This window comes from Carassius carassius, chromosome 12 (genome assembly GCF_963082965.1).
Source record: "Carassius carassius chromosome 12, fCarCar2.1, whole genome shotgun sequence".
NCBI lineage: Eukaryota > Metazoa > Chordata > Actinopteri > Cypriniformes > Cyprinidae > Carassius > Carassius carassius.
Genome location: NC_081766.1, coordinates 13,483,917 through 13,504,623, shown reverse-complemented (window position 1 = coordinate 13,504,623; position 20,707 = coordinate 13,483,917). Strand labels below are relative to the sequence as shown.

The 20,707-nt window shown below is 35.9% G+C and overlaps 2 protein-coding genes across 3 annotated transcripts; both read right to left on the bottom strand.

The window, feature by feature from the left end:
• Window positions 1-41: 41 nt before the first annotated feature.
• On the bottom strand, window positions 42-9,218 carry LOC132155409 (leucine-rich repeat and coiled-coil domain-containing protein 1-like). Its single transcript, XM_059564263.1, has 7 exons — window positions 9,163-9,218; window positions 8,979-9,051; window positions 2,831-3,073; window positions 1,629-1,727; window positions 854-969; window positions 643-776; window positions 42-438 (listed from the first exon to the last, which is right to left on the bottom strand). The coding sequence occupies exons 1-7, from the start codon at window positions 9,216-9,218 to the stop codon at window positions 254-256; spliced, it is 906 nt and encodes a 301-aa protein (XP_059420246.1). The 3' UTR covers window positions 42-253.
• Window positions 9,219-10,379: 1,161 nt separating this feature from the next.
• Window positions 10,380-20,427, bottom strand: LOC132154852 (RNA-binding Raly-like protein). 2 transcript variants are annotated; one of them, XM_059563565.1, is made up of 8 exons: window positions 20,146-20,427; window positions 13,696-13,768; window positions 13,545-13,562; window positions 12,276-12,448; window positions 11,906-12,019; window positions 11,236-11,378; window positions 11,083-11,120; window positions 10,380-10,640 (listed from the first exon to the last, which is right to left on the bottom strand). In XM_059563565.1, the coding sequence occupies exons 1-7, from the start codon at window positions 20,399-20,401 to the stop codon at window positions 11,088-11,090; spliced, it is 810 nt and encodes a 269-aa protein (XP_059419548.1). In that variant the 5' UTR covers window positions 20,402-20,427; the 3' UTR covers window positions 10,380-10,640; window positions 11,083-11,087. The 2 variants fall into 2 exon arrangements, with proteins under 2 accessions (XP_059419548.1, XP_059419547.1); XM_059563564.1 differs by having other exon boundaries at window positions 13,545-13,592; window positions 20,146-20,424.
• Between the last annotated feature and the right edge of the window lie 280 nt (window positions 20,428-20,707).

Genomic DNA, 20,707 nt, shown 5'->3' with positions numbered 1-20,707 from the left:
TTTTAAAATTTAATCGAATTCTCCAAAATACACAACAAACACAGCGTAACAAGGAGTTTATAATTTCATTATATAATTTTTAAAAAGCCTATGGTATATAAAAATGCAGTATATAATGTTTTATGCTGAAGGTACAAAAGTTTTAGATTATATACATATATATTAATGATTTTGTAATAAGACAGAAGTTTCACACTTTCAAAATTTTATATAATATGAAGCATAAAGCCAAAAAAAAAAAACTTCCAGTAGGCTACATAGAGACATAAGTGTCATAAGTCTTGAAAAGGGCATTTCCACGTTTTTGTCTTCGGTTTGTAATGGGTAGGAAGTCTTTCAGCACTTGTGTGAGGCATCTAATTTTCTCCTCCATTACCCTTTTATTACTCTCAGCTTCCTCAAGCAGCTGGCACATTTCCTCTTCCACCAGGAGCACCTGTGGTTAAAAATAAATAAACAAATAAATATGTTCTTGAGAAAGCATTCTCCCAGTCAATCATCTAATTCATCAAGACATTAAATCATTAAATTAAAAACAACTCATTCTAGTCTAGCAGTTTGTCTGCATGTGCCAACACTAGCCATATGAATCGATACATATAAATCAATACTATAATGACAACTTTAGGGGCAGTAATAACTTCTTATTGGCTTTTTCTATTTGTTTCTGTTTGTCATTCGCAAGACTAGGTATTTCAGTCTGATGGGAAGCTTGCAGAGATTCCAGTTGTCTATGGAATGCATCGTCCACACTGTGAAGCTTCTCCATTGCCGCTCTAATAAAAAAATAAAAAAATAGTTTTAAATGTACACTACTAATTGGCCAAATTAAGGCAAGCTGCACATCTCATACCCGTGTGCTTGTGAAGCCTTGACTCTTTCCTCTATCAGCATTATCTCTTTGGAATCAAAACCCTCCTTCATTCGCTTCACCTGGCTCTCAAGCCTGTTCAACAGCTCTGCCTTTTCCTGCTTGGAATCTTGGAATCATGACATGATCTAACTACCGTATTTTCCGGTCGCACTTTTTTTCATAGTTTGGCTGGTCCTGCGACTTATAGTCACGTGTTACTTATCAAAATTAATTTGATATGAACCAAGAGAAAACATTACCATCTACAGCCACGAGAGGGCGCTCTATGCTGCTCAGTGCTCCTGTAGGCTACACTGAGCAGCATAGAACGCCCTCTCGCGGCTGTAGACGGTAATGCTTTCTCTTGGTTCTTGGTTCTAAATAAATGCGACTAATGTTTTTTTCCTCGTCATGACATATTTTTGGACTGATGCGACTTATACTTAGGTGCGACTAGTCCGAAAAATACGGTAGCTTTCTAATATTTTTGTATTCTGTCTGTTTTCTTTTCATTTATTATACAATTATCAAAAGCAAAAAAGACCTCTAACACTAGCTATTCTATTTTCTTTTTATTTATATTATTTAAAAGCCCTTGCTATGTGTACTACGTTAAGCTAACTAAAACTTGTTATAGCACTTGTATATCATTGCTCTTTTGTTGATTTTGATTGCTTCCATTGTCCTCATTTGTAAGTCGCTTTGGATAAAAGCGTCTGCTAAATGACTAAATGTAAATGTAGTGTAAATGTAAATCAAGGAGCTGCTCCCCTGCAGAGGCCATTTCCTCCTCCAGCTGCTGTTTCAGCTTCCGCTTGTCCTGTACATTCTCATCAAGAAGTTTATGGATCTGCTCATCTTGCTCCAGCAATACCTAGAAGCAGTATGTCAGAGAAAAGTGAGTCAGGCAATGTAGTAATCTATTTAATCTTATTTCTATCTTGTTTTTTTTTGTTTTGTTTTGTTGAGCAAGTAGGACTTTACCTCTTTAGTTTACTCATAGTCTCTGTCTGGTCATCAACAATCTTAGCTTTAATCCTGAGTGCATCAGTCTCTCTCGTTCTGCTGCTTCTGCAATTCCAGTTCGGCTAACAAAACTTAAATCCTGTCCTCATGTCGACCACGGTCCTGTGCTAAGGATGCACCTAAACAATTGGACAAACAAAAATTAGATCAAATCAAACCAATTCTGTCTGGGTTATACTTTCTTGAAATTACTGAAGTATCTTGCTGTGCAAGCTCCTGGCCCCAGATCTTTCTCTCTGCCTGTAGTCCATCTATGACAGACTCTTGAGCAGTAAGCTGGGAGAGCTTGGACTTGTCCCTTTACAGTAGCTCCACCTGTAGGATAAATCATTTATCGTCTTCTAACCTGTATTCCAATGACTGTAAACGGGTCTAGCATACAAAAACTCCTCCCCGATATGCCTACATAACTACCACCCCATAGCACTCACACCCATCATTATGAAGTGCTTTGAGCGACTGGTCCTAGTACACCTCAAGGACTGCCTCCCACCCACACTGGAACCACACCAATTTGCCTAACGTAGCAATAGGCGCACAGAGGATGCAGTATGCACAATGCTGCACTCTGTACTTACACACCTGGACAATAAAAACACATATGTACGGATGTTGTTTGTTGACTTCAACATTTAACACTGTCATATCCCTCCAAGCTCACCAAAAAACTTGGAGACCTGGATATTAACACCTCCCTCTGCAACTGGATTGTGGACTTTCTTACCAACAGACCTCAGCATGTTAGGTCAGGCCACACCTGCTCCACCACCATCACGCTCAACACCGGCATACCACAGGGCTGTGTACTGAGCCCATTCCTCTACTCCCTCTACACCCACGACTGCAAGCCTGTGCATGGATCCAACTCCATCATTAAGTTTGCAGATGACACCGCGGTTATTTGGCATCATCAGAGACAATGAGACTGCCTACAGGGAGGAGGTACAGCACCTGGCCGCATGATGCGCTGACAACCACCTGCTCCACAACACCAGCAAGACAAAGGAGCTCATTGTGAACTTCAGGAAGGAGAAAGGAAGCACGCATGACCTCATCCACATTAACGGGATGATTATTGAACGTATCTTCAGCTTCAGGTTCATAGGAACCACCATTTAGGAGGACCTGTCCTGGACCACAAACACCTCCAGCCTGGTCAAGGCGGCTCACCAGCTCCTCTTCTTCCCCAGGACACTGAAGAAGAACCAGCTGTCTTCAGCCATCCTGGTGATCTTTTACCGGTGTGCAATCGAGACCATCTTGACCAGTTGCATCACAGTCTGGTATGGGAACTGCTCAGTTGCTGACCACAAGGCACTGCAGAGGGTGATGAAAACTGCCCAACCCATCACAGGGACACCACTTCCTGCTATTGAGGACATCCAGAGAAACCCTGTCTACGTCGAGTTTGCAGCGTTCTTAAGGACTCCTCTCACCCTGACCACATACTGTTTAACCTCCTGCCCTCCGGGAAGCACTTCAGGAGCCTCCATACATGGACGAGCTGATTCATTTGCACACTGGAATATTTTTCTATGGAGTTTTTTACTGTCCATTGCAGTAGTGTAAATAATGCTCACATGTTCATAGTTTCTGCTTATAGTGTACATACATTTAATACATAATCCATCTGTATAGTAAGTTCATAGAACACCTATATGTATATCATGCTGATAGTATGTAAAAATCTGTAAATTATGTCCATAGCCTTATCTGCATATTTATTGTACATTTGTAATATATTGTAGACATTGTATATCCTGTACTTACTGCTTATTGCACTTCTGGTTAGATGCTAACTGAATTTGTTGCCTTGTACCTTACATGTGCAATGACAATAAAGTTGAATCTAATCTAATCTAATCTTTTAACAACAACTCCTTCAATTTAAAGAATAAGACAGATCAGAGCTGCTTTCTTACAAAATTTTTGAAAATTCTCTTTAACCATGCATTCATGTAGTTTTGGAGTTGTATAGATGTTTTTGAAAGAATTTATAAAGTAGAAGTTTTGAATGTAATTTTTCCCATGATTGCAAAGCTTTGAGCAGCCATTATTATAGTCTTGTATGATATGATCCTTCAGAAATCATTCTAATATGTTGGTTTGGTGCTCAAGTAAAAAAAAAAAAAAAAAAAAAAAAAAAAATATATATATATATATATATATATATATATATATATATATATATGATTATCAATGGAAACCATGATACATTTGCTCCAAGATTCTCTGATGAATCAAAAGTTCAAAAGAACAGCATTCATTTGAAATAGTAACATTCTAAATATTTTTTTACTGCCAATTTTGGTCAATTTAATGCATTCTTGCTGAATACAGATATATATATATATATACAGTACAGACCAAAAGTTTGGACACACCTTCTCATTCAAAGAGTTTTCTTTATTTTCATGACTATGGAAATTGTAGAGGCACACTGAAGGCATCAAGGGCTATTTGACCAAGAAGGAGAGTGATGGGGTGCTGCGCCAGATGACCTGACCTCCACAGTCACCGGACCTGAACCCAATCGAGATGGTTTAGGGGTGAGCTGGACCACAGACAGAAGGCAAAAGGGCCAACAAGTGCTAAGCATCTCTGGGAACTCCTTCAAGACTGTTGGAAGACCATTTCAGGTGACTACCTCTTGAAGCTCATCAAGAGAATGCCAAGAGTGTGCAAAGCAGTAATCAAAGCAAAAGGTGGCTACTTTAATGTGTGTGTGTGTGTGTGTGTGTGTGTGTATATATACATATGTGTGTGTGTGTGTGTGTGTGTTTGTGTGTGTGTGTGTGTGTGTATTTGAACAGTAGTGTATATTATATAATCAAATCAGGATTAGGAAACGAGTCAAAAATCTATTTCAAACCAGATTAAACACAGAATATCTGAATGACCACCAAGGCACAACATGTTGCCATTACACAACAGTAATAAATGAAACACAAACTAAAACTTCTGTTTAATGACAATAAATGCATGACACTATTATATTAATTTACATTCACACACACTCAGCAGATGAAGTGTTAAAAAACAGATACTGGACTGTGAGGCGAAAGTCATTAGCAGCAAATTGCTGCAGGGGTGGAAATTAGGATTGATTGATGATATTCGGCAGACAGGTGCCTGTCACTATTATAATTACAATTTATCACTGGGGGAGCGTGTGGGCTTCTATATTAGTGCACAATATCAGGGTCGTCACCACGCAACAGAAACTGCCATGCAGTTGGGAAGGCAGAGCATCATACATCAGGGCCCTGCAGTAGGGTCTCTGGAAACTTCTAATAAAATTTAATTATACTCAAGTGTATTCCGATCCAGTATTTCAGCTGATGCTGATACCAATTAGGTGCAATACATCAAGCCAAACATTCTCTCCAAACACCTGGATGGCTGGAGATTGTTAAGGTGTCCTTGATGGAAGAGAATGTTTGAATGAGTGAGATAATAGATTTTGCAGCTAATTGTGTTTGTTGGTAATATTTAAATATATATATTACTTTGACTCTTAGCAGTAGAACTCTTAATGAGGCTACTCAATTTGCATTGGTTTCCTTTTTAGATTGAGCTGGACTTTTTTTTAGGACTTCTAGGGTCCTTTTTTACTGACTCTAAAGTTTCAACAGACGCAGAGCTCTGGACTGATGTCCTCCTACAGGGGCCAACAACCAGCTTTGTGGACTTCTGCTTCCGTCTTTTTTATCACACTGCAATCAAAGCAAAAGCCATTTTAGACTAGTAAGAGTGTGAGAGGTTTTAATTTGTTTCTGAATTTTTTTCAGGGTAAGTAAATAAGTAAATATAGCTGAATAAAACAAAAACTGTGTCCATGTTCATTTCAGGCTGCAAAGCAACAAAATGTGATTGTTTTAAAAGGGGGTGATTCTTTTCTATGCCCACTGTACGTATTTTAAAATGCAATTTATTCTTGGAATGACTAAGTTGAATTTTCAGCAGCCATTGCTTCAGACTTCAGGGTCATATGATCCATCATAAATCAATCTAATAGGCGGATTTAGTGCTCAATTATTATGAATTATTGGTGCAGTTATTAAAAATGGTTCTTATTATTATAAAAAAATTGAAAACAGTTTTTGCTGCATAATATTTTTATGGAAACCATGATACATTTTTAGGATTCTTTGATGAATAAAAAGTTCAAAGAAACAGCATTTATTTGAGACAGAAATCTTTTAAAACATTGTTAATCTCTTTACTGTCACTTTTAATGAATAATTGATAATAACAAGAGATGCTTCTTGAGCACCAAATCAGCATAAATGATTTCTGAAGGATCATGGACAATAAATACTAGAGTAATAGATGCTGAAAATTCAGCTTTTACATCACAGAAATAAATTATATTTTAAAGTATGTTAAAACAAAAAACAGTTATTTTAAATTGTATTAGTATTTTACAATAATACAGTTTTTACTGTATTTTTTATCAATTAAATGCAGACTTTGTGAGCAATCGAGAAGAACATTAAAAAATCTTGATCAATCCAATCTCACATATATTATAGAATATTTATATATTTTTTTACCATATTGGTGCATTAGTGTACAGTCGTGGCCAAAAGTTTTGAGAATTATATAAATATTGTAAATTGGAAAAGTTGCTGCTTAAGTTTTTATAATAGCAATTTGCATATACTCCAGAATGTTATGAAGAGTGATCAGATGAATTGCATAGTCCTTCTTTGCCATGAAAATTAACTTAATCCCAAAAAAACCTTTCCACTGCATTTCATTGCTGTCATTAAAGGACCTGCTGAGATCATTTCAGTAATCGTCTTGTTAACTCAGGTGAGAATGTTGACGAGCACAAGGCTGGAGATCATTATGTCAGGCTGATTGGGTTATGACAGACTTGACATGTTAAAAGGAGGGTGATGCTTGAAATCATTGGTCTTCCATTGTTAACCATGGTGACCTGCAAAGAAACGCGTGCAGCCATCATTGCGTTGCATAAAAATAGCTTCACAGGCAAGGATATTGTGGCTACTAAGATTGCACCTAAATCAACAATTTATAGGATCATCAAGAACTTCAAGGAAAGAGGTTCAATTCTTGTAAAGAAGGCTTCAGGGCGTCCAAGAAAGTCCCGCAAGCGCCAGGATCGTCTCCTAAAGAGGATTCAGCTGCGGGATCGGAGTGCCACCAGTGCAGAGCTTGCTCAGGAATGGCAGCAGGCAGGTGTGAGCGCATCTGCACGCACAGTGAGGCGAAGACTTTTGGAAAATGGCCTGGTGTCAAGAAGGGCAGCAAAGAAGCCACTTCTCTCCAAAAAAAACATCAGGGACAGATTGATCTTCTGCAGAAAGTATAGTGAATGGACTGCTGAGGACTGGGGCAAAGTCATATTCTCAGATGAAGCCCCTTTCCGATTGTTTGGGGCATCTGGAAAAGGCTTGTCCGGAGAAGAAAAGGTGAGCGCTACCATCAGTCCTGTGTCATGCCAACAGTAAAGCATCCTGACACCATTCATGTGTGGGGTTGCTTCTCATCCAAGGGAGTGTGCTCACTCACAATTCTGCCCAAAAACACAGCCATGAATAAAGAATGGTACCAAAACACCCTCCAACAGCAACTTCTTCCAACAATCCAACAACAGTTTGGTGAAGAACAATGCATTTTCCAGCACGATGGAGCACCGTGCCATAAGGCAAAAGTGAAAACTAAGTGGCTCGGGGACCAGAATGTTGAAATTTTGGGTCCATGGCCTGGAAACTCCCCAGATCTTAATCCCATTGAGAACTTGTGGTCAATTCTCAAGAGGCGGGTGGACAAACAAAACCCCACTAATTCTGACAAACTCCAAGAATTGATTATGAATGAATGGGTTGCTATCAGTCAGGATTTGGCCCAGAAGTTGATTGAGAGCATGCCCAGTCGAATTGTAGAGGTCCTGAAAAAGAAAAAGAAAAGACTCTTTGCATAAATGTCATGTAATTGTCGATAAAAGCCTTTGAAACGTATGAAGTGCTTGTAATTATAATTCAGTACATCACAGAAACAACTGAAACAAAGATCTAAAAGCAGTTTAGCAGCAAACTTTTTTAAAACTAATATTTATGTAATTCTCAAAACTTTTGGCCACGACTGTGTGTATTAAGTTATTATTGCTGTAACTTCTTAATAGTAGCTCTGTCTGTTCCATATTATTGCAGCTTAAGTTCTGATTAAGTTAAATGAACTGAACTTAGGGACAGTGTAATCATTCATGTGTACAAGCAATTTTAAATGGGTTCAGTTCATTTAACTTAACAATTTATAAACTGCCTTGATTGCTAGACTACTACAAAGCCTTTGCCTAAAGTCAACATCCATAGGACTGCATTTCCTAGGCGATCTACTCCATGAAGGGTACCAAGAACCATCTCTCTGTAGCCTACAAACAAAGGAAGAACATATTAGTGAAAAAAGCTGACGACTATTTCTATCTTATATATTAGTTTTGGCCCTTTTTTAGACTATTTCAGATTTTCCACACCAGTTCCATTTCATGTTTCAGAGTTCGCCTGTCTGATAAAAAGAAGTGATTGATTTTTCTTCAGATATTTCTCAATACTATTTTTTTTCTGTATTTCTGATCAAAAATTGCAGCTTTGGTAAACATAACAGGCTTCTTAAAAAATAAATACATAAAAATACCAACCAGACCCCTAGGCTTTTTTCTTATGTTAAATGTCAAACTATTCAGAAAGCTAAAACAAACTACTCAAGAATTAACACATTTGATGGGAATGCAATCTAACCTACCAGTTAGGTCATTTATTTGATTGTAGGCCAAATTCAGTCTTGTGAGATTTGTTAGTCCAAAAATCCAATCCATGTACTGACAGATTACAACCCAAAGACACCCAATTACAAGTAATGACAGGATAACAGTATAATAAAATAACAGTATAATAAATTATACTACAGAGCATTACAAACATTTGCCACATTTTCTGCCTGAAAAAGTGTGGGCTTTACCTTCTACTTTGGTGATTAAGTTACAGGTGAGGACAGGGAAGCAAGTCCCTCTATACGACATATGTGATGACAGGTCCAGATGTTTTATGTGACATGCTGTCGTCAATACCTCAATCTTTGTGAGACGGTTAAAGTGAAGATTCAGTGATGAAATACTGGGATCCAGTGGGACCTCTAGTAGACTAAAAATAAATATATTCAGTGAAGTCACAATCACACACTGTACTTAAAATACAGTCAAGCCAATTAACGGGCACTTCTGCTGTAAATCTGGACTATTGAGGTAAACTTACCTTGAAATATCTTTATAAGTTAGACAGAGCTCTCGAACAGCCATGACCTGCCGCATAGACACAAGCCCCTGTCTTTCTTTCAGCCGGTCAAATATATAAGCAATAACTCGCAGACCTCGGGAATGTTAACGTAGCCTACATGACCGAATGGGTCCCAACAACAGTCAATGATTGGATAACCTTACATTAGCCACAACATAACCTGTTACATTTTCACACACCTAGACGTTTATTTACACTGCTGCTACAATTGATGCTTCATCGAAATAACTGTTAAATCGGGTATTTTAAGTCAGATGATGGGAATTAAGGCAAAGTTTCAGCACTTGACAACAAAACAAGTGATGTAAACTAAGCCCAGTCTGATCACGTAACATTTAGCAACTTGAATCCCATAATGTGTTAAAAACAGGCCAGTTCTCAAAAGGCATGCATAGCTACAGTGTTGTATAAACTATTGAATATGTAACGTTAACGTTAATTTAAAACTTTAATACAACTTTGATTTCAAATGCAAAGTGACGTGACGTTAAATTTAACGTCTGTTCTTCTGTTAGCCTCTGATTATTTTTGTTGATTTAACGATAACTTCCTCTTCCATTATGGGATTTAAATCCCATATTCCATTAGCTATAAATAATATGTATAAAAGGATGTGTGTTATAATTGCCTACCTGACTTGTGTTAAACTTTAACTGCTTGTGAAGGATTCAAAAGATTCCATTGCATTTTTACCGCTGCTGAAATGAAAAGTCCCGCTAAATAATTCCTACTTCCGGCAGGTTCCTAGTCACTTTAAAGCTTTTGTTTCAGCTTCATGAGCTCAGCTGAACTCAACTGGGACATTAACCAACAGAAACTAGGTGAGCTGCTTAGTGAGTGTTTTGTGTTTTCAACTGGCTTACATGAATGCACAGATAAAGTCAGAGTTAAATACCCAAAAATCTAAACCCTGCTACAATTGATGTCTGCCAGATTTTATTTCACAAATGCATCACACAATATTAAACACATAAAAATTATTTTACCGCATTTTTAGATGAGTTATAAACTACAATAAAAGTTTAAAAGAGATAGAGATGTAAAAGTATCTTATATTCCTAATAATGGGTGAGACAGATCATTTTATGATAGTTTACTTATACATAAATGTGCATTTAATACACTTTCTTTAAATATGTACATAATTATAATGTCCAAAAATTCAAATTCTCCAATTATTTGTAAACCTTTATGACCATGACACAGCGTTTATCACATTTTCTAAATAAAATACATTAATTATTTTACATATTAAGTTAAAGTTAAATCTTTTTGTTTTGTCTGACTATACATACTTACGTATGTAAAAGTATGACCAGTTGAATGAATAAAAAAAATACATACAAACAAATAAATAAATTGACATGAAAGGGTGAACAATTCCTACTGGATATCTTCCAAAAAAAGTAAACTTGATAGGAGTGCTGGTCCCAGTCCTACAGAAAGAAAAAAAGTAAATATATATATTTCAATATTTTTTTAATATAGAAATATCACAGAATTTCTGTTTATGCTATATTTTTATGCAATACATTAAGTATTATCCAAGAAAACTGTCGGTTATACACTGAATGAAGCAAAAGAGGACTTTCTGTTTGCCTGATACTGATGGTCAATGAGACATTTTAAGGATATCAGTACTTAAAAATGGAGAGTGGTTTTTAATTTACAGGGCATTGCTTATAAATGCTCAAATCTGACTGAAAATTATGAGTGCCATAAATTGCACAATATAATATTCTTCTTACATGGAAAGCAGAGAGTCTCAGTTCTCCAATAGTGACATCTCACAAAAGTCTTGAAAGACAGAGGCAATATATTTTCTGATAATGACAAATAAAAAGAGAGAAGTATGTGACAAGATATTGTGGTACCAACCTTGCTCAGTTGTCTACATCAGATATGTGGTTGTCTATCTGGGATTTAACACACACACACACACACACACACACAATTATATCTAATACAAGTGGATATATCAAATTAAAACATATGACATTTCACATTCAGCTGAGTTCAATGACAGCTCACCAGTTCACCATTAGCCCTGTCATTTCCATCATCACCTTCATCAGTCACTTCCCAAGACCCCGCTTCCTGATGTTCCTGATCCACATCCTCTTCTGTCTCTCTATAGAGAGATTGATAGGCTTTTTTGTGCTTCCTGTTGGCTTCTACACAATATTGTGATCAAGGACAGAAAGATGAACTAAATAATGAGATTAAAGTGCGGCCAGCAGCTATAGTGAATATTTAAAGAAAATATAAAAGTAATGGACTGTAAAAATGCCATGGTAAAAACCTGTTAATTAGTTTATAATAATAAAAAACTAATAAATATAGTCAGCCATTTAGTGCCTTTTTTTCTTCTTCTTTTTTTTTGGTGGTTGTCAATTTATTATAAAGGTACAAAACACATTTAATACTTCAGGAGATTGGTATTATAAATGGTACTTTTAAAAATGGAACAACAGCTGCAGTTTTTTTATAGTGTTGCAAACTTTCAAGTAAAACTAACACAGGTATGTGGATGTTTCCTCTCCTAGTTGAATTTTTTTTTTTTGTGTGCGTGTGAAGACACAAGTGGTGCTGTTTTCGATTTCCTGCACTGACATTGAAAGTGATGAAGACAAGTGTTTTTAATCTACCTCCTGCCAACATGGCCTCTACGCTGACAGCAATGTTCATTTCATCCTCTTACCTGCTTCTGCTAACTGCTTCTGTTCAATCTTCTCTAGCCTTCCCAGCAAGGAGTCGATCTTAATCTTTATCTGAGACAGTTCTTGCTTGATTGTCAGGAGCTGATCGGATTTCACTTTGATAAAAACAAACAAACAATGATGAAGATGAATATGCATCACTGAGATTTTATCAGCTCATTACTGTATTTATTTTTATATTTTTTTTAAGTTATGTTTAGCAGTAGAATATGTATGGTATGGAAATTTTGGGCCCTATAATACATTAATAATTAAAAATAATAATTAAAAGCACCTGATTGTTCTAGGGGCTAAAAATGGTTATTTAAATTGAAATGATATGGCAAAATTGACTTGTAATTATGGACAAACCCATAGAGCATAAGGAACCTGACGACATCGTTTTTAGATAAGAAGAGCAGGTGGACATCTTTGGCTGGAAAGAGTTTTTTGTCCTGCGTGTTGAGAGTGCAACCAAACGGGAATGCTTGATAGGTATCATAGCCCGAGGGGACGGTGCTAATCTCCCATGAATGTCAAAAATCCTTAAGAGAAATGTATAAAAATATTTGTCAAAATATATTTCTTTATTTATGAATGTATTTTTTAATCACTAAAACGTGCTTTGGGGATTTATATTATCAAACATATTAAGCAGCACAACTGTTTTCAGTTGATAATATGAAATGTTTCTTGAGCACCAAATCATCATATTACAATTATTTCTGAAGGATCATGTGACACTGAAGACTGAAATAATAGCTGCTGGAAATTCTGCTTCGCCATCACAGGAATAAATTAAATTTGAGTATGTATTACAATACAAAGCAGTTATTTAAAATTGTACAAATAATTCTAAATATTACTGTTTTGCTGTATTTTTACTGTAAATGGTATACTAAAAAGTACAGTAGTGTATACTGAATAGACATTGAGAAGTCCATGATGATTTTTTTTTTTAATGTCTCTTGGTTGTTGTTATTATTATTTAAATTAAAAAAAAATTAATATAATCATTTACACTTTATGACAGATAATATAAAGAAATGAGGGAATATCTTAGTCTACATGCAAAAGAGCAAGATCATTTTTAGTCCTACTCCCCAGAAACAACACTTCATGAGCATAATTGGCTCTTACTTGCACATTTTTAAATAACCGCACTGAAGCAATTTAGCACACACATATTTTCCGTGGAGATGTATAAATCTCAGCTCTGCCAAATAAGGAGTGAAAGCAAACACATGAAAATGTCAGAGGAAAGAAGACCGGCGTGTCTGCACTGCTCGGTTAGCTTTCTGACATTCAGCTAATGTCTCTCAGGAGAGGACTGCTCATCATTAGCCAGAGCAAAGAATCCAAGTCAAATCAATAAAATGACATTAATTATGGTTATTAGGGAAAGTTCTTCCTCTACTTTTTAGCTTTTTTTCTCCACCTTGCATCAGTTTTCATACCGTATAAAAGGTCATACAAGACAAGGTGGATCTTAACTAAAAATGTAATTAACAAAAACATATTACAAAGCCTCTTGTAAGAAAAGATCTTAACAGTTCAACTACTAAAATAGCAATGTATCAATCTGCATGAAATGATTAGCTTTGAATTATTGCATTTGCATTAGTGAATGCATATACATACCTGGTATAGAAATCATCCCTGTAGAAATCATAATGAAATTCATAGCCACTTAAATAAATAAAACAGATGAGAAAATGTTATTTAAATATTTCCATATCTACTGAATACATATTGTTTTTTTTTGTTTTTGTTTTCAATTTAGGTAGCTTACCTGTATAAGGAGAAAGGTCGCTTGGATCCCACTTTTGGCCTGTAAGGACGTGGTTCTCCAGCCATGTTAATGTCTGTGGAAAGAGCAAAGAGCATTGTACAAAATACAGTATGCGCTTTCCATTTTAATTATACCCTTTTTCAAGTGAATGACTGACAATGGCTGGTGTACAGTATATAAAGGACTTAGAAAAGCCTCTGCGCCCTGAGAAAGTACATAGGCATTATGCCACAGAATAAATGACTGATGGCTCTCATTTGTCTCATCAGAAAGAGAGATGCTATCAGAGCAACAGCCTCACTCATCACACACACACACACACACACACACACAGATGCACAATCACTCCTGAGTGCCTTTCAAGGTCACCCGGCACGTTATCCAGAAGGACGGGCTGTCTGAGTGTCTGACTAAATCACAATTCAGAGCTTTGAGACATTTGCAAGCAATTTTAGCCTTCAGTCTGATGAAGCACAAAACAAAGCACTAAATCTGTGCAGAAAAGTAGTGCACTTTCAAAGTTTAGATTAGTCTTTGCCTGACTGAACCAAATTCATTATGGAAGCATACAGACCTTTCAAATGGAGATAGACGTCCTTTGCTCAGAATATATTCATGAGATTGAAGTTTCAAAACATTTTAATGAATATATTGGAAAATACATTCAAACATAGCAACTGAAAAGCCGGAGGAGAAACAGCTGATTGGGAAGATCAGGTTAGCTTCATCTTCTTTAATTAGCAGTGTCTAATTACAGCTAACCTTCTGCGATGAAAGCGGACGTTTTCCATGGGAACATCATAATTAGTTTGACGTTAACTCAAAAGAGTTTATAAAAAGAAGTTCTCTTCAAATTAATGTAATTACGTTTTGAGATTCAAAGCATGTCTTCATGAGTTTGTTGGTATCTACAATGTTAGAGAAAAATTAAAATTCCGCCATCATTTACTCCATCAAATGCATCTGAAACAAAAAAAAAAAAAACAAACAAACAAAAAAAGATTTTAAATGACATAAGAGTTAGTGAATGCTGAGTGAAATATCCATTTAAGATCTTATTTCTGACCAATACTAATTTAAAGCATATGTTGTATTATATTATATTATATTATATTTTAATTTGTAATTATATTTTAATTTGTAATTTTTTTTATTATGCTTTTTAAAAAAATTTAAGTTTAAAAAGTTATTGCGTTTGTCACAATACATTTATTTTAAGTATTCAAGAAAATATCAGAAGGTTTAGTCTGTTGATAAGATGAGATTTAAATATTCTGCTCGAGTATTTCTAGGTTCGTGTATTCTTTTTGGTGAAATAATCTCCATCAAAAGTTTATGAACTGAATGGGGTCAAGTATTTTGGGGTTTGATGTTCAAAAGGAAGTCATTATTAATTTGATGAACATTAGTTGATCATGAACAGTGACACAATACATAGTTAATCTTGCATTCAAGCCATACATTTTTTTAGTTCATGCATTCTCGTGGCAAATCAAACCCTTGACACAAGTGCAATTCTTTACTGTTTGAGGTACATGAACGACCTCATTGAGTCTCTTTGGCAACATTATTAGGGAAGCAAGTGATTTAAGTTCTTAAATCTTAATCTTAATAATGGTTTCTTGGGAGACAAAACAATTCAAAATTGTCTGAAACATCCAATAATCAGTGGATGGTGCCATGACACGCTCGATATGTGCCGATCATTTAAAATACCACCATATTTTAGACGGAGCCATATCAATACTTTAATCTGAGTTTACCAATAGGCCACCTCTACTCAGTATGCTGTTCTCTCAAAGGTCTGTCAGGCTTAGCGTAGAAAGAAGATTGGCATTTCTCTCAGTGATGACCTCTGCTTAATGTCAATGTGTCTTCCTGTCAGCTCAAAATAGTTTTTTTGAGTGATTCATTTGATGAAACATAACTGATGCCTTAACTTGTGCCTGAATGGCAAACTCTAAAAGAAATATCTGTTCTGATAAACCTCAGTAAACCAAGTGAATCAAGATACCTACAAGGACTTCAAGGACATCATTTCTTTTCAAAGAAAATCACTTTGCAGACATTAAAACACAATTCATATAGTTCTGTTTTAGCTAGTAGCCTATGAATATTATTCAGACACCTCTGGCATTTGTTGTATCTCTTTCACTAATGAGTATTTTCCATTCATGACCTACTTATCAAACATCTCTTTCAGTTCCTTTAGTCATTCCTCTGTGGTGTGATGTAATTTGGTGACTGATGTGCGCAATTATCTGGAATGGTTTGTACACTTGAGGACATCATATCCATTTTCAGTGCCGCTCATTATCCCTGGAGTCTTGTGTATGTGCATAGCTACAAACTTGCTTTGTGTCTTTGATGTGCCGTCTTTGATTAGACACACATACAAAACATGGATGCTCATCATGAACAGATGAACAGAAACTTGCATCCTAATATAACAACTTTTGGGGTTAAGAAAATTATGTTTCTGAAAACATCTAATTAATCATTTCCTCTTTGACGACTTGGTCTGGTCAAGACTACATTTCAAATCTTCTGGAGTTGGTCAAAGAGTATGAAAAAGTTAAAGGAGAAAATTCTGTAGTCAAATAGACTTTTTATTCAGGTCAAAACATTTTAATTGTAAATAATATTGTTTTGTGATACTAATTATTATTGATAATTATTATATTAAATAATATAATATTTAATATTTTTTAAGTATAACTAAATTAGGTTGCAGCATATATATATATATATATATATATATATATATATATATATACTTTAAAGTTAATTTCTTTACTTAAAAGTCATTTGAGATCAAGTAGAAATAATTCATAATGCATATTTTCTTACTTTTTACTTTGGTTACTTGTCATTTAAAAGATGCCTTCCACAGGAGTTCTCCTGTGCTTAATAATTACAAACAAATGTTTCATATGTACATTTTAATTGCATTTATTAAATGCATTTATTAATAATTAAACAGATTTAAAATATCAAACGATAAAAAACTATAATATTGTTATTACTAACTTTTCCTAAAAATGTTCATTTTAATTTACAAAATTGCAAAAGTATTATTATAGTTATTTAGGTTTGACTGATTCTGTTACAAATCAAATATAAAAAAGCACTTATCAGAAATAAGGTACTTATCTGTCTGTAAAATACTTACATTTCCGATTCCGCTTCCCTTTATGCATTGTTCTTCTGTACATGTCCATTAGGTTGTACATACAATATTTTGAGGAATAAATGATTGCTTTCCCTTGAACTCACTTCACTGTAGTGACACTGTAAGAGACTGACTGAATAGAGTTCAGCATGCAGGCATGCACCATTCCAGACCGTACCACTGACACATAACGGGGGTGTTGACAAATATGCAACAAAAATTTGAGCAGCATTATTAGATGCAGTTTATACTCTTGTCTCAGACTGTCTCTGATCTACGATCATATTGTACATCAAAAGAACAGCACCCCACAGCTGCTGTCATTCATTTGAAAAATCTTGGTAGTTATTGACATTATAAGCCCAGAGGCTATTATGCAGAAATATGCCTTTTCCTTTGAATTAAAGACAGGCTCTGAAATTGAATACATTGTGATGCCTTCATATCTGTCAGAGGTTTCAGATACTGAAAAACTAATTATAGTGACATAAAAACACAAACACACATGCTGTTACTCTGATATTCTTATAAAGCTTTTTAAGACAAGCTAAAGAAAATAATGATTGGAAGACTAAAATCTGGAGATTCTAAATTGTTAGATAAACTGAACGTCATATTTCTGACTAATACTCTTTTTGATGTTTTCATAAATATTGCGCTTGATAAAAAATGGATTATTCATAGGTGTTCTTCAGATATTCAGACAAATATCAGATGGCGTTTTTATGAGATTTTAGAATTCCTCTGGAGTTATTTTAGATTCTGCTATATTTAGAGTAAAAGCAATCTGCATGAATTGAATAAGGTCAAGAGTTATGAATAAATCCTTCAAAATAAGCATGTGTTATGAGTAGTCTATGCAAGCGGAGTGCCATGGCTGTCTACGGTATCTTTATATTGCCATCTAGTGGTTGACATTGGGCAATTTGCATTCAGTAAAATGACATTTATATATATAAAAAATTTCACTCTGTATCTCATTTAGCCATCAAACATATAGTATTCCAAAATGTAATTAATGAGATTCCATAATAAAATGCATTTATTAAAAACAGACTTTCTCCTCCACTGCACTATTTCGGTTCATGCCGGTTCACCTGTACTTCCTCTTACCAACACAAGGTAGCAATAAACACTTTAAATATGAGTCAAACAACTTTACTCACTTTCTACAGTCGTGGCCAAAAGTTTTGAGAATTACATAAATATTGGAAATTGAAAAAGTTGCTGCTTAAGTTTTTATAAAAGCAATTTGCATATACTCCAGAATGTTATGGAGAGTGATCAGATGACTTGCATAGTCCTTCTTTGCCATGAAAATTAACTTAATCTCAAAAAAACCTTTCCACTGCATTCATTGCTGTCATTAAAGGACCTGCTGAGATCATTTCAGTAATCGTCTTGTTAACTCAGGTGAGAATGTTGACGAGCACAAGGCTGGAGATCATTATGTCAGGCTGATTGGGTTAGAATGACAGACTTGACATGTTAAAAGGAGGGTGATGCTTGAAATCATTGTTCTTCCATTGTTAACCATGGTGACCTGCAAAGAAACGCGTCCAGCCATCATTGCGTTGCATAAAAATGGCTTCACAGGCAAGGATATTGTGGCTACTAAGATTGCACCTAAATCAACAATTTATAGGATCATCAAGAACTTCAAGGAAAGAGGTTCAATTCTTGTAAAGAAGGCTTCAGGGCATCCAAGAAAGAGGATTCAGCTGCGGGATCGGAGTGCCACCAGTGCAGAGCTTGCTCAGGAATGGCAGCAGGCAGGTGTGAGCGCATCTGCACGCACAGTGAGGCGAAGACTTTTGGAAGATGGCCTGGTGTCAAGAAGGGCAGCAAAGAAGCCACTTTTCTCCAAAAAAAACATCAGGGACAGATTGATCTTCTGCAGAAAGTATAGTGAATGGACTGCTGAGGACTGGGGCAAAGTCATATTCTCCGATGAAGCCCCTTTCCGATTGTTTGGGCATCTGGAAAAAGGCTTGTCCGGAGAAGAAAAGGTGAGCGCTACCATCAGTCCTGTGTCATGCCAACAGTAAAGCATCCTGACACCATTCATGTGTGGGGTTGCTTCTCTTCCAAGGGAGTGGGCTCACTCACAATCCTGCCCAAAAACACAGCCATGAATAAAGAATGGTACCAAAACACCCTCCAACAGCAACTTCTTCCAACAATCCAACAACAGTTTGGTGAAGAAAAATGCATTTTTGCATCCAGCACGATGGAGCACCGTGCCATAAGGCAAAAGTGATATGTAAGTGGCTCGGGAACCAGAATGTTGAAATTTTGGGTCCATGGCCTGGAAACTCCCCAGATCTTAATCCCATTGAGAACTTGTGGTCAATTCTTAAGAGGCGGGTGGACAAACAAAAACCCACTAATTCTGACAAACTCCAAGAAGTGATTATGAAAGAATGGGTTGCTATCAGTCAGGATTTGGCCCAGAAGTTGATTGAGAGCATGCCCAGTCGAATTGCAGAGGTCCTGAAAAAGAAGGGCCAACACTGCAAATACCGACTCTTTGCATAAATGTCATGTAATTGTCGATAAAAGCCTTTGATACGTATGAAGTGCTTGTAATTATATTTCAGTACATCACAGAAACAACTGAAACAAAGATCTAAAAGCAGTTTAGCAGCAAACTTTTTTAAAACTAATATTTATGTAATTCTCAAAACTTTTGGCCACGACTGTACACCCTGGAAAAATAGTTAATTAATTATTTCTATACTCTCCATGTAGAACACATTTAGTAGCAGCATAACCTTGCTAATTCAGCAGGAAAGAGCTGCTTGATTTTCTAGTTAAAAATTTTAATTTTTGTATGTTAATATTCTGTAAAGTGCCCAAAGTCTTCCAAATCAATTAGAATTTTTTCATCAAAATACAAAAAATAAATAAATAAATATTAAAATATATATATATATATATATAATTTTTTTTTTTCAAATCAAAGATCAAATCATCTAAAAATACTTAAATAAAGCAGTTAAAACAGTCACAGTAACTTTAAGGAAAATCAGTCCAGCACAAAAGACCCACTGCTGCAACAATGACAGCAGGAGTTTCATTTTTAATAAAGGATGATGAATATTTACCAGGTAGTCATGGGAACGGCTATGTCTCTGTGTGTGTAGATCTCAAACCTTTCTTTCCTTTTCTCATTTTCTCCTGCTCTACTTTTTTTCACCTTCCTCTTCGTTGAAATCATTGTCACCTGTTTGAGTCCAATCATTTACAAAAATAATAGAGAAATAAATGTCACTTACCTAAGGTCTGTCCAGCCAGCACCCTGGTGTTCTCACCAGCCACAGCCGATCGAGCATTCCTCTCGCAGGCATACTGGACGAAAGCAAAGCCCTTGTGCACAGAGCAGCCCGTAATCTTGCCATACTTAGCAAAAATGAGCTCAATGTCAGTTTTCTTGACCACAGCAGTGTTGAGGTTACCAATGAACACTCTGGAATTCAGAGAGCGAGGATCTGTCTTGTTTGTTATATTGCTGGTTTGAGTTTTCCCAGTCATCCTTCTCAGGATGTCCTGAAACACACATAAAAACACCATTAGAGGAAACTGTTTGAAACCTTAACATTGATATTTTTCCAGAAAACACAAAAGAGGGCTTTAAAATAATTTGAATTATTATTATTATTATTATTTTGAAATGCTTTGGCCATGACCAACTCCAGAAGTTCTTATGACACAACATCCATCTTTGACAGACAGGTCGACCTGACCTAACCAGTCTCTGCGGCATCTATATCAGCCAGGTCGACCACTGCCAAAGTCATTATAGAGAGATTTCTTCCCGTACCTGTGCAAGGCAGAAAG

Bases quoted from the DNA above. Each gene is read 5' to 3' on its own strand.
- LOC132154852 (XM_059563564.1), bottom strand. From the start codon at position 20,401: ATGACTGGGAAAACTCAAACCAGCAATATAACAAACAAGACAGATCCT. The intron at 12,449-13,544 runs GTATGTATATGC...ATTTCTCTTAAG, and splicing joins AGGGATGATTTCTATACCAG to GATTTTTGACATTCATGGGA. The intron at 11,379-11,905 runs GTAAGAGGATGA...AATATTGTGTAG, and splicing joins GAAGCAGTTAGCAGAAGCAG to AAGCCAACAGGAAGCACAAA.
- LOC132155409 (XM_059564263.1), bottom strand. From the start codon at position 9,218: ATGCGGCAGGTCATGGCTGTTCGAGAGCTCTGTCTAACTTATAAAGAT. The intron at 9,052-9,162 runs GTAAGTTTACCT...ATTTATTTTTAG, and splicing joins ACTTATAAAGATATTTCAAG to TCTACTAGAGGTCCCACTGG. The intron at 439-642 runs AGTTATTACTGC...ATTTTTAACCAC, and splicing joins AATAGAAAAAGCCAATAAGA to AGGTGCTCCTGGTGGAAGAG.